At 52.9% G+C, this 10,941-nt stretch overlaps 1 protein-coding gene across 1 annotated transcript; it reads left to right on the top strand.

Annotated features, from left to right (window-relative positions):
• Positions 1-188: 188 nt before the first annotated feature.
• On the top strand, positions 189-10,633 carry GGA2 (golgi associated, gamma adaptin ear containing, ARF binding protein 2). Its single transcript, XM_059484636.1, has 17 exons — positions 189-222; positions 795-879; positions 1,635-1,710; positions 2,224-2,322; positions 3,059-3,182; positions 3,661-3,764; positions 4,206-4,286; positions 4,963-5,100; positions 5,205-5,286; positions 5,835-5,954; positions 6,199-6,366; positions 6,589-6,644; positions 6,920-7,071; positions 7,876-8,045; positions 8,961-9,130; positions 9,528-9,638; positions 10,233-10,633. Exons 1-17 carry the CDS (start codon positions 189-191, stop codon positions 10,341-10,343), a joined length of 1,881 nt encoding a protein of 626 aa, XP_059340619.1. The 3' UTR covers positions 10,344-10,633.
• The last annotated feature ends 308 nt before the right edge of the window (positions 10,634-10,941 follow it).

Here is a 10,941-nt window from a genome sequence, read left to right as displayed (position 1 = left end):
GGGGAGGAGCTCAGGGCTTGTGCTGAGCCCACACCCACAGCAGCGCTTCCACAGCAGCCACGCGAGCCCTTCCCCAGCACAGCCCTCCCCAGGAGCCACACAGGCACTTCCACCCCAGCAGCCTCTCGCGGGCTGCCCTGGCCGCCCGGAGCCGCTTCCTGCGGGCACAGGGACGCGGGCACGCAGCCATGGCTGGCAGCGGGCAGCTGGAGCGCTGGCTCAGTGAGTGGGGCTGGGGCTGGGGGTCGGGGCTGGCTCTGCTGCCTCCTCCAACCTGGGTGGGCACTGGAGCAGCTTCACCTCCCTGGGGAAGGGGCTGTTGCCCCCACGGAACCCTGGTAGAGTGATGTGGGTGCTGGCTTGCTGCGTCTGGCTTCTTCCCCATCTGTCCTGCCCCCAAAGCTGGCTCAGTGACACACTGGGGAGTGGATAGAGGCAAAAAAGACTTTTTCTCCTGAATTCAGCTGTGCTAATGTGTAAACTGCCCGTGTTCCAGCACAAGTTTTGTAGTGGTCTCGGGAGAGCTGCCTGTAAATGGTTTTTAAGTTTCTCCTGCTAAAAGCAACATCTGCTGTTGTCAGGCTGTGCTTGACTTTAAGTGTGTGCTTGGGGCTATATTTTTAGGCAGGCTTTAGTAACAGCTGTTTCCTGCTTGTCCTGGATCTCCCCTTTCTGCTACAGAAAGCTCTGGAGCAGCGGCAGCAGCGAGGTCTGAGCTGCTTCCTGTTCTGGGCACTGGCTCACACTGAGCCTGGGCTTTCCTTCTTCCTCTCTTGTTTTTCTCCCTCTGTAAGATGAGGCCACTGACCCGAGTGTCTCCGAGGAGAACTGGGAATGCATCCAGCGGTTCTGCGAGCAGGTGAACGCTGCCACGGAGGGGTAAGGCAGACACAGAGCTCTTTGTGCTCCCCCAGGCTGTGTCTGGCTCTGTGGGGCAGGGCCTGGGGCTGTGCTGTGGGGAGCTGAGGGGGCTCGCTGGGCTCTGCCCCTCCTGGCAGCAGAAAGGAGTTGGAAATAGGAGTGTGATGGAGGGTGATGTCAGGGAACGGGCTCTGACACCAATGCTGGAGCCCACGGGGCAGCAGGTCCTGCTGGCCATGTCCTTAGGAGTCTGCACAAGGATTCTGCTGTGGGGTTCTGCAGGGGAGCCCCCAGGCAGCTCAGCCTCAGCTTTTCAGACGAGGGAAGGATCTCTGCTGAGGTTTCCTCACCTTCCAGCTGGCAGTCTGGCCTCTGTGGGAAGTAGCAGGGACCAATCAAGCTAGTGACCTGTCAAACCTTAGTGATCGTCCCTGTGTTTAGAGCAGGCTGAGTTCAGAGCTCATGGCCTGGCACCCACACGTGCCCAGGAGCTGGCACAGGCTGTCCTGGCTGTCACTGGAGCTCCTGCAGCTGCAGAGCCAGCTCTGGTGCCTGGGTAGGGACTCCCCCAGCCTGTGCCTCTGCTCCCTCCCAAAGCACAGCCCTGGGCAGGGCTGGGGGGCATTGCTGGGTCACCAGTTCAGCCCTGTGTGTGTGCAGTGTCCCTGGCCAGCACTGTGCCCAAGGAAGGCTGTCTGTCCTGCTGGGAGCCCTGCAGCATCTGCTCTTCCTGGGAGCTCGTGCGTGCTGTGACTTGCTTTGCTCTTCCCCAGCCCGTGGTTTGCGCTGAGGCTGCTGGCACACAAGATCCAGTCCCCTCAGGAGGGGGAAGCCCTGCATGCCCTCACAGTGAGTACTTCCATCAGCACACAAAGCAGTCACGGGGAATCGGAGTTGGCAGGTAGAACAGAGCAGACAGGATAGCTCTCTCTTCCTTTGCTCTTAGATGTCCATGTCTTTCTCTTTCTCTTGGATGCCTCTCCATTTAACTTTCCCTTGCACAAGGACTGCGGGAACCAGGGCACAGTGGGGGCAGTAACTGCTTCTGTTCCTGCCCAGCTGCTCTGCTGAAGTGTTTGTTGGTCTGCAGCTCTGGCTGTGTGAGCTGTGTCCCACCACCGAGGCAAGAGCTCAAAAGTTGTTAGTGATGGGTAGAACAGAGCAGGTGGCTTTAAATGTGCTGCTTAGGAAGGCTGGATGAAGGAATAAAACATGTTCTTGCTGCATGACTTTCTCAGTCTCTTGTGTTGGTGACTGCAGTGTCAGAAAGTTCTTAGATTTAGTGATATAGTGACAAAATTTTTGAAAGCTCCCCAAGCCTTGTGTTTTCAGTTCCTGTTGGGAACATTTTGCTTTTTGCAGGTGCTGGAGACTTGTGTGAACAACTGCGGTGACAGATTTCACAGCGAAATAGCAAAATTCAGGTTTCTGAATGAGCTGATTAAAGTGCTTTCCCCAAAGGTAGGTGGTGGCGGTGCTTACAGGGTGTTTTGGGATAAGGAATGCACTCTGCTTTCTCAGAGGCAGTGGGATCTTCTGGCCATGCCCCTCTTCATGGGGCTGGGCCTGCCTGAGACACCCTCTGAGCATCACACCACCCATTTCCCTTTCTGGTGGCTCCTGCACACATTTACCACTGGGGCACGTTTCATTTTCCATTGCATCAGCCCAAGGGCAAAGCTGCAAAAAGCTGATTGCAAAGAAGTGCTCAACTGAAGAACAAAACTCCTTGTCTGAGTGTCAGGCTTGATAACAGAATTTCAGTGAAACCACACTCTGAAGCACGTATCACTGAAGACAATTCTGTTACTGCTCTGAGAGGACAGGTATCGTTTAATCAGTTGGAAATGCTGGCCTTGGCAGGTTTGTGTTTTTATAGTTAAAGGAGTGGTCATAGGCAGTAATGAGAGAAAATGGAGAAAGCACCCAGATGCTGATAAGAGATAATAATGAATAATGTTTGTTTCTGGTTTTGTTCAGTTTTCCTGTGTCAGAGGCCAGTGCTGTGACTGCATTGCAGCAGTTAAGGAGAGTGTTTAAAGTCAAGCACAGAATGTTTTCACTAAAATAACCTGCATTGGGTTTTGGATTCAATAACTGATCAGAGGAGTTTGAAGTGGTTTAATTTTGATTATTATAGTATGTGTGTGTGATTCTCATTTGAGATTTTTGTCTTTCTTTACTGTCTTGTTTTCAGTACTATGGAATTTGGTCTTCAGAAAAAGTCAAGTCGAGGGTCACAGAAGTGATATTCAGTTGGACAGTCTGGTTTCCTCAGGAAGTCAAAATCCAGGATGCTTATCAGATGCTGAAGAAACAAGGTTCAGTTCTGTTATTTCAGTTTCCTTTTTAGCCTCCCGAGCCCATGGCTTCCCCCACAGATATCTGCCCCCCTCAGCTTGTGACTCAGCTTTTTCCTAACATGCTGTGTGTGAGGAAAAGGGACAAAGGTCCCAGGCTGGCTGGGTTCTGAAGGATGCATGGAACTGTTTAAAGGGGTTTTCCAAAGAACAGCCTTCCTGAGCACAGCTCAGACTACTCTGAGGCCTCTGCTCACACTGTGGGCAGGGGAAAAGCACAGGACAGGCTCAGAGCTGATCTTTGCCCTGGAATATCTCCCAGGGTTATGAGACATGAGTTCAGAGGGATCCTGGGGTGGATTTTTTCATCCACTCCATTATATTTAGTGGTCCTCAGTGGTGTTTTAATCTGGAAATCTGTGCAAAACCTCATGCACTGCTGGGCATCGAGGTTTCAGCAGCTTGGGCATCACTGAACAAGTACTGTTACCTGTTCCAGGGATTGTAAAAGAAGATCCCAAACTGCCAGAAGACAAAATTTTACCTCCCCCTTCTCCAAGACCTCAGAATTCTATTTTTGACACAGATGAAGAGAAGTCCAAGGTAAACCTTAGAGTCTTCATGCCCCACCCTCTGTTTTGTCCTGATGACAAAAGAGGCTCAGTAATATTTTGGGACCTTCTGCTGTTTGAGACAATCTCAGAATAATGCTGATGCCTCCTGCAGTGCAACAGCTAGAGAGCTCTCTGAAGCTTTGTCAGAAATATTTCCTTAGAAAACAGTGAAACTTTTTTACAGAAAAACATCAGTTTCCATGAAATCTGCCCAAGGGAGGGCTTCTCCAGGTCTTACAGGAGTTCTGCAGAGCCAGAGTCCCTAATCCTGACCAGCAGTGTGTGCAGGAGCAGCGTAGCCTGGATTGGGCTGTGGGACAGGAGCTGACAGTCTCCAGGATGATGGAGCCGTTCTGCAGCAGTGTGCACAGTGCCAGGGGCTGCTGCTGCTCCCTGCTGCTGCTCACTGCTGCCCGTGTGTGCCCCACAGCTCCTGGCCAGGCTGCTGAGGAGCAGCCGCCCCGCGGACCTGCAGGCAGCCAACCGCCTGATCCAGAGCGCCGTCAAGGAGGTGGGAGCTGCCCGAGGGTCTCTCTGCTCCAGGGAGGGTGGGGGGAACTTTCCATTTGACAGGGGACCCTCTGCACTGCAGCCCCAGAGAGGGGACCGTGCTCAGTCTCTAAATTGTTCTGAGATTACAGCATGGGATCATTTTGTTTTGTTTCCCTAAAATGTGCCCTTGCCAGAGAGGGAATTTGTGAATGTGCGCGGAGCAGGACACTTCTGTGTCAGTGGGACCTTGGCAGTAGTACTGCAGAAGTGGCTGGAAATTTCCAAAAATAAACTCAGTTCCCAGATGGAAAGAAGTCACTTCTGCACAGAACTGTCTCTTTCCTGCATGCAGTGTGTGTGCATGTCTGGCCTGTTTACATGTTCCATCTGAAGGAGCATCCCACTTCTCTGCTCGCACAGGAGATCTGGTTTAACAAAGCCCTGTGGTTGTTCTGTGTGTCATTCTGTGTGGCAGAAGCCACCAACTCCCAGCTCAAATTCTGAAGTCACACTCGTGCCTGTGGTGAGACGTATTCCATATTGCACAGCACACGGCCAGGGTGCCTTGATGGGGCAGCTGGGGGCTTGTTCTCACCTGTGCTGCTTTGTGCCTTCTCTACCTGCGATAAAATATTAATAGGTGTGACCCTGAGTGCTCCAGCCAAGTCACAGTAATATTTCAATTTTCATCATAGGAACAAGAAAAGTCAGCTCAGGTGTCCCGAAGAGTGAACACCATCCGTGAGGTTTCTGAGAATGTCAGGCGTATGGATGAGTTCCTGGAGAGCTACAGGAGAGGTGAATTATCCCCAGGTGACCAGGAGAGCCTGCAGGTGAATGCTCTTTTCCCTCCCTGTGCTAGAGGAGCCTCCCTTGCAGGAGGGCACGGACAGAGGTGTGGGTGTGCGGGGTGCTCAGCGGTGCCGCGTTCCCCCAGGCTCTGTTCCAGCGCTGTGAGAGGCTCCGGCCGCTGCTCTTCCGCCTGGCCAGCGAGGCCGTGCCTGATGAGGAGGCTCTGGGTAAGAGGCAGCACTGTCCTTGTGCCCCTTGGCACCGGCACAGGGCCGTGCCCTGCCCTGGGAGGGGAGTGCTGGCTGCTTGGCACCCTGTGGGCAAAGCTCCCCACTCTCACCGTGAAACCATGCCCAGGGAAGTGGCATCTGGTCTCCTCCTGCTCGTCTCTGAGGAAGCTGTTAATTTTCACTTGGAGCCCAAAGTTAAACAGTGAATCTGTTTCTTCAGCTGAAGTGGTTTTCTGAGTTTTTTTGAGTTCTGATGTTCAGAGAACTGAAAAGAAAGTGCAGAAGAGATGGCAGGAATTAGGAATACTTTAGAGATAGGATAAGATTTTAAAGGGATCTTGATAAGTGAGAGAGAGGCCTGGAATCAGCAGCTATGTGTGCAAAATGGAATGAAAGGTGAGTGAGGAGCTGAGGGCAGCCTGCTCTGCTGGGCCTTGCTCCTGAGATGCACTGTCCCTTCCTCAGGAGCATTTTGGGGGGTGCTGTGGAACTGACCTGGCCTTCCCCTGGAAGATGAGTGTTTTGTGTGTGCTCTGGTTTCCCAGCTGAGGTCCTGCAGGCCAATGACCAGCTCTCCTGGGCGCTGGGGCAGTACAGGCAGGCCGTGGCCAGCCAGGAGGATGGGGATGGAGCAGGTTCAGCTGCCAGCTCTGCCTGTGCACCAGGTGAGGAGCCCCCACAGCAGCTCTGCCCTGCACGCCGGGTGGGAGCGGGGTTTGGCAGGGAAGTGCTGCTCAGAGAACAAACCTGGAGAAAGTGCTGTAACGCACGAAAAATATTGTCACCATCATTTTCTCTTGTGTATAATTGACAGAAGATACTCCCCAGGCTCCTCACCTTTGAGGCACAGCTGCAGCCGTGGCTGTGCCATCCCTCCCCAGGCTCCAGCTAACCGTGTCTGTTCCCCAGCGTGCCGAGCAGCCCCGCGGCGCACGAGGAGCTACACCCTGATCGACTTCTCCGAGCTGGAGGCCATGGCCCAGACCCCCCCAGAGCCCTCTGCAGACACAGCCTCAGCCCCCCGGCGCGGCAGCACCTCCTCCAGCTGCCTGCTCGAGGAGCAGCTGCGCTCCTTAGGTCTGTACGTGCACTCCGGTGCCACCCTCCTTACTGGGGTTTGGGGTCTTCAGTCAAGAGAGGGGACCTTTGGCTTCAGCATCAGTCCCAAGAGAAAGTGGGGCCTTCCAGATGGAGGTTTGCAGGGATGCAGTGTCTCCAGTGGTGTCAGACAGCAAAGGAAGCACCTGTGGAAAGCCCTTTTTATGTAAATTATCTGTGGTATTTTGGTGTCTTTCTTAGGTCTCAGCAACTCCCCTGTCACACAGGAACCACCCCCTGATTTTGGCCTGGTAGAGGTGAGTGATGCTCAGATACTCTGCTGTCCATAAGGTATAAAGGACAAAAATCAGAGATGATTCCTGCTCTGCCTTTCCCTGGCAGCCCTTCTGGTGTAGCACTCTGTTCTGAAGGGAAACTGCAATCCTTGTGCTCTCAGGTGCAGCCTGTAACCAAATGACTCATATGTATTTCTGCTTTAGGTAGTGGTGTTTGATAAACAGTTATTTTCAGTGCAATAGGTTTATTTTTGCTGATATTATACAGCATGAACCTGAAGAGCCTTGTTTTCCAGCCTGCTGTACACAATGGCTTTAGGGACGGTGTAAGTGCTGCTCAAAGCCTGGCACCACAGCAGGGCTGGGAGGACAGCTGTGCAGGGAAGAGTGAGTTCCAGAGCCTGGATAAACAGCTCTCTCCACCACCCAGGACCAAGACATGCTCTTTGTAAGTAAACTCTTCATAACAGAGTCAGATCTGGGCAGGCTGAGGAATTCTTTTACAGCAGGGAGAATTTAGGAAAACCTTTCAGCTACCTCTGGTTAGTGATGGCAGGTGATCCATGCACATATTGGCCCTTTCCTGCAGTTCTGCACTGGTTAATTGCAGTTAATTGCACACCAGCACCTTTCAAGGGTCAGAAATTTGGGGAGACAAATCCCATTGGTTGATAACAAGGTGGTGTTCAGCTAAAAGAACAAAAACCTTATGGTCAGGTCTTTTTATAAAAACCTGTCACTCAAAAAGCACTTTCCTCAGCTTTCTCCAGTCTGTGACAAGGGAGTTTCAAGACATTCAGTGGAAGCTTGGAACAGTTCACAAATCCAATTAATCTCCACAGATCTTCAGAGCAGGAGACTATTACAGTATGCTTATACAGTCTGCCATATTACAAGAAACTTTACTGAAGATTTTCAGCTTCCTGTGATGTCTTTGAGCAGGAATTTACTTTGATCTGCCTGACTAGGGCTCCAGAGAAGCTGTGCTCAGGGATGGCAGACTTCCAAAGCCCTAAACCTAAGTTTTACCATAGTAACAGAACCAAAATCTGCCTTAATGAATTTTGAAACAGCAAGATCTTCCACAGATGATAGAGTTCTTGAATTCCTGAAGGGCTCAGAGTGTAAGTCTGTAGTTTTTTTATACCTAAAGGGGATGAGGGATTGGGAATAGAGACAGACATAGCAGAAGACAGTACATTCCCTGTAGTATCCCTGCTTATACAAGCTTTCTGCATGCCTTTCTTTGCAGGGATTTATCACCAATGAAATTGCCCTTTCCAGATCTTCCAAATAACTCAGTGGCAGATCCTCCCCTCCTCAGTCCAGGCTATGATCTGAAGCCTGCTGCCTCTTTGCACCCAGCTTCCAATGATGCTTCTCTAGAAAACCTTTTTGTGCCTTTAATTTCAGTTACACTAAGTAAGTACAGTTCTGTGCCCCAGCTCTGCTTACTAGAGCTCTTGCATGAGTTTTGCAGGATAGGAAGCCAAATTAGCTTCATGCTGTGTGGGTCACTGGGACAAGTAATCACTGTTCTGTGATGGACTTAATGTACCTGAGAATTTGAGCAGGTGCTAGGGGGGATCAGAGCATGAGAATGTCCTTGTCCTCCCTACTCATTGCTCAGGAGTTTCTGCCCTGCCTGATCTTTGTGATGTGCTTCTAAACCCTGTCCTTCGCACCTTCAGTCAAACTTCAAACAGTTGTTCCACTAAAAGTCCTAAAAGACACTTTTGAGTGGGAATTGCCCCACTTCCTAAAGCAGGAAGCTCTTCATTCCACCTCTGCTTTTTGGTTTCACACTGTATGGCCCAGCTCTGACCCAGAGCATTTCCTGGGAATGTCACCCTGGGGTCTCAGCCTGGCGCCACAGAGCCTTGGCTCTCGCTGCTGCTGGAAGAGGACGGGTGCACAGACATCCTGATCTGCCTTCAGCCTCAAGTGAAGCTCTTAGCAGATTTTGGAAGGGCAGGATGGTGATAGCCAGGTGTGAATTTGCCAGGCACAGAGGGTAAGCAGCCAAATCCTGTGTGTGCTCAGAAAGGCACTTTGCTTTTCCCACCACATCTCTGTTGGATCCACACCTGACTTCTCTCAAGGACTGGTGGAACCTGAGCTGCTAAATCCCAAAGGCAGACATCCAGATTCCTGTCTCTGCCTTGGAGGCAGATGTAAATCAGGGGCTGTGTGCCACTTGGCCTGTGAGTTTGCCAAAGGAAGTAAAAGTTTGTCTGCATTTTCCTTTTTGCTATTCCTTATCCCATCTTTCCTGATTGCACTCAGATGGGAGAGGAAGCCAGGCTTTGATTCTGGTTCTCGATTTGTCTCTGGCAGGCACCATCTCTCCACTCACTGTGTATGACAGGAATGGTTTCAAGGTCATGCTCCACTTCTCCAGAGACCCAGCTCCTGGCCGACCAGACGTGCTGGTGATGGTTCTGTCCATGCTGAGCACCTCAGCACATCCCATTAAGGACATAGTGTTCCAGGCTGCAGTCCCAAAGGTGAGAAACCTGTGACAGGTAGCGGAGAGGCTCAGAAATGTCCTGAGAAGAAGGGTCACCATTTCTTACTGAGCGTTTGCCTTGCTCATGGGAAACTGTGTGGCTCCCTGTCTCTGCACAGAGATCCTCTTGTACAGTGCTGCCTGTTTCACTGTGTGTGCCCATGGCCTTGCTATGGCCAGAGGGCTCCAGAGGGCCCCAGAGCCTCCTGGGCAGGGCTCCTGCTCCTTGTGCACAGAACTGGCTGTTTAGGAACATCTGCCTTTAGCGGCAGGCTGTGCTTTTCACTGAATGAAGAGTCTGGCTGATGTACCTTTAACCAGCTCCATGGCTCACTGAGGCTCACAGCCCTTTCCTGGCATGGATTAACAAGTGTTTCTTTTGTTTTCTCTTTCAGACCATGCAAATAAAGTTACAACCAGCCTCTGGGTCTGAGCTGCCAGCTTTCAGCCCTCTCCTCCCACCTGCAGTGCTGTCCCAGGTGCTGCTGCTCTCCAACCCACACAAGGTGCTGCTGGTGGGCACTGGGAACTCCCTGGATGTTTGTGTGAAAAATGGGGAGAACCCTAATAATGGGGAGGTGTAGTGGAGAGACAGGGCAGTCTGGACTGTGCTGGGAAGATGATTTTCTGCTCAAAGAGCTTTCAGAGCTACAGTCTGAAGGACTGTGCGGGCAGTTGTGCTGGGGCCTGTGCAGTTCTGGAGGATCTGAACACAGACACAGCTGCAGGCGCTCGTGGTGCAGCTGATGGAACACAGGGACACCCAAGGCACAAGTGATGGGTGGCAGATCTTTTGCACTGGTGGATAGTTATGAGACCCAAGATCAGTGTAAGGAACTCTGAGTAGGCTGCCCAGGCCTGGATTGCCAACATGCCCATGGCTGGAATGCACAGTTATGTTGCTCTTCGAGTTGTCTTCTCTGTATTAGGTTAGGATAGGTATATCCTTAGGTTAACCTATCCAGGGTTTCCTCCTGTGCAGAGCTTCTGCAAGGCTGGTGTTTCCCCTTTCAGAGGTGGCTCACTGCAGCAAGGCCATGAGAGGTGAAGGAGTCTGGGAGTTTATAATCATGGTGTGCCCCTCTTCCCTTCTCTCGCAGGATCCCGTCCGCCTGAGGTACAGACTGGTGTTCACGCAGGGCCTGCAGCCCTTCCAAGAGGTGGGAGAGGTGACTGGCTTTCCAGGAGCAGAGCTCTGGGGCAGGAGCTGAAGTGCAGCTGGCGCAGACACTGCCGTGTGTCCGATGGGGAGCGACTGGGGAGCAGCAGTGCCACTGAGGGCACCGTTCTGGGGATCTGCCAGCTCCTTCCTCCTTGCTGTGCCCGCAGGAGGAGGAGTGTGCGCTGGCTGCTTCTGCCACAGCCTGTCGCTGTACTGAGCCTGCTTTAAGGAGCCTGCTGGAGCCTCCGTGCCTCTGCCACGCACACCTTCCCGCTGCTTCTGGGCCGTCTCCCCTTTACTTGTGAATTAAAAAAAAAACAAACAAAGTGAATCACACCAGCATTCAGCCCCCGTGCCAGCCTGTTCCAGGGACACAGGGACACCCCGGCTCGGTTTCCCCGGAGCCTGTGCCAGGTGCAGCGAGGGGCGCTGGGCCCGGTACCGGCAGCGCTGGGAGGGAGCAGAGCCGGACACCGGCCGGGCCCGCCCCGTTCCCGACCCCGGTACCGCCCCGTTCAGGGCCCCGGGACCGCCCCGGTACCGCCCCGTTCAGGGCCCCGGGACCGCCCCGGCCCGCCCCGTTCCCAGCCCCGGGACCGCCCCGGCCCGCCCCGTTCCCAGCCCCGGCCCGCCCCGGGACCGCCCCG

The sequence above is a fragment of the Ammospiza nelsoni genome, chromosome 17 (assembly GCF_027579445.1).
Source record: "Ammospiza nelsoni isolate bAmmNel1 chromosome 17, bAmmNel1.pri, whole genome shotgun sequence".
NCBI lineage: Eukaryota > Metazoa > Chordata > Aves > Passeriformes > Passerellidae > Ammospiza > Ammospiza nelsoni.
The sequence above is the reverse complement of the archived record's forward strand: the minus strand, read 5'-3'. Positions and strand labels throughout refer to the sequence as shown.

Bases quoted from the DNA above. Each gene is read 5' to 3' on its own strand.
- GGA2 (XM_059484636.1), top strand. From the start codon at position 189: ATGGCTGGCAGCGGGCAGCTGGAGCGCTGGCTCA. The intron at 5,101-5,204 runs GTGAATGCTCTT...GCGTTCCCCCAG, and splicing joins GTGACCAGGAGAGCCTGCAG to GCTCTGTTCCAGCGCTGTGA. The intron at 5,287-5,834 runs GTAAGAGGCAGC...CTGGTTTCCCAG, and splicing joins GCCTGATGAGGAGGCTCTGG to CTGAGGTCCTGCAGGCCAAT.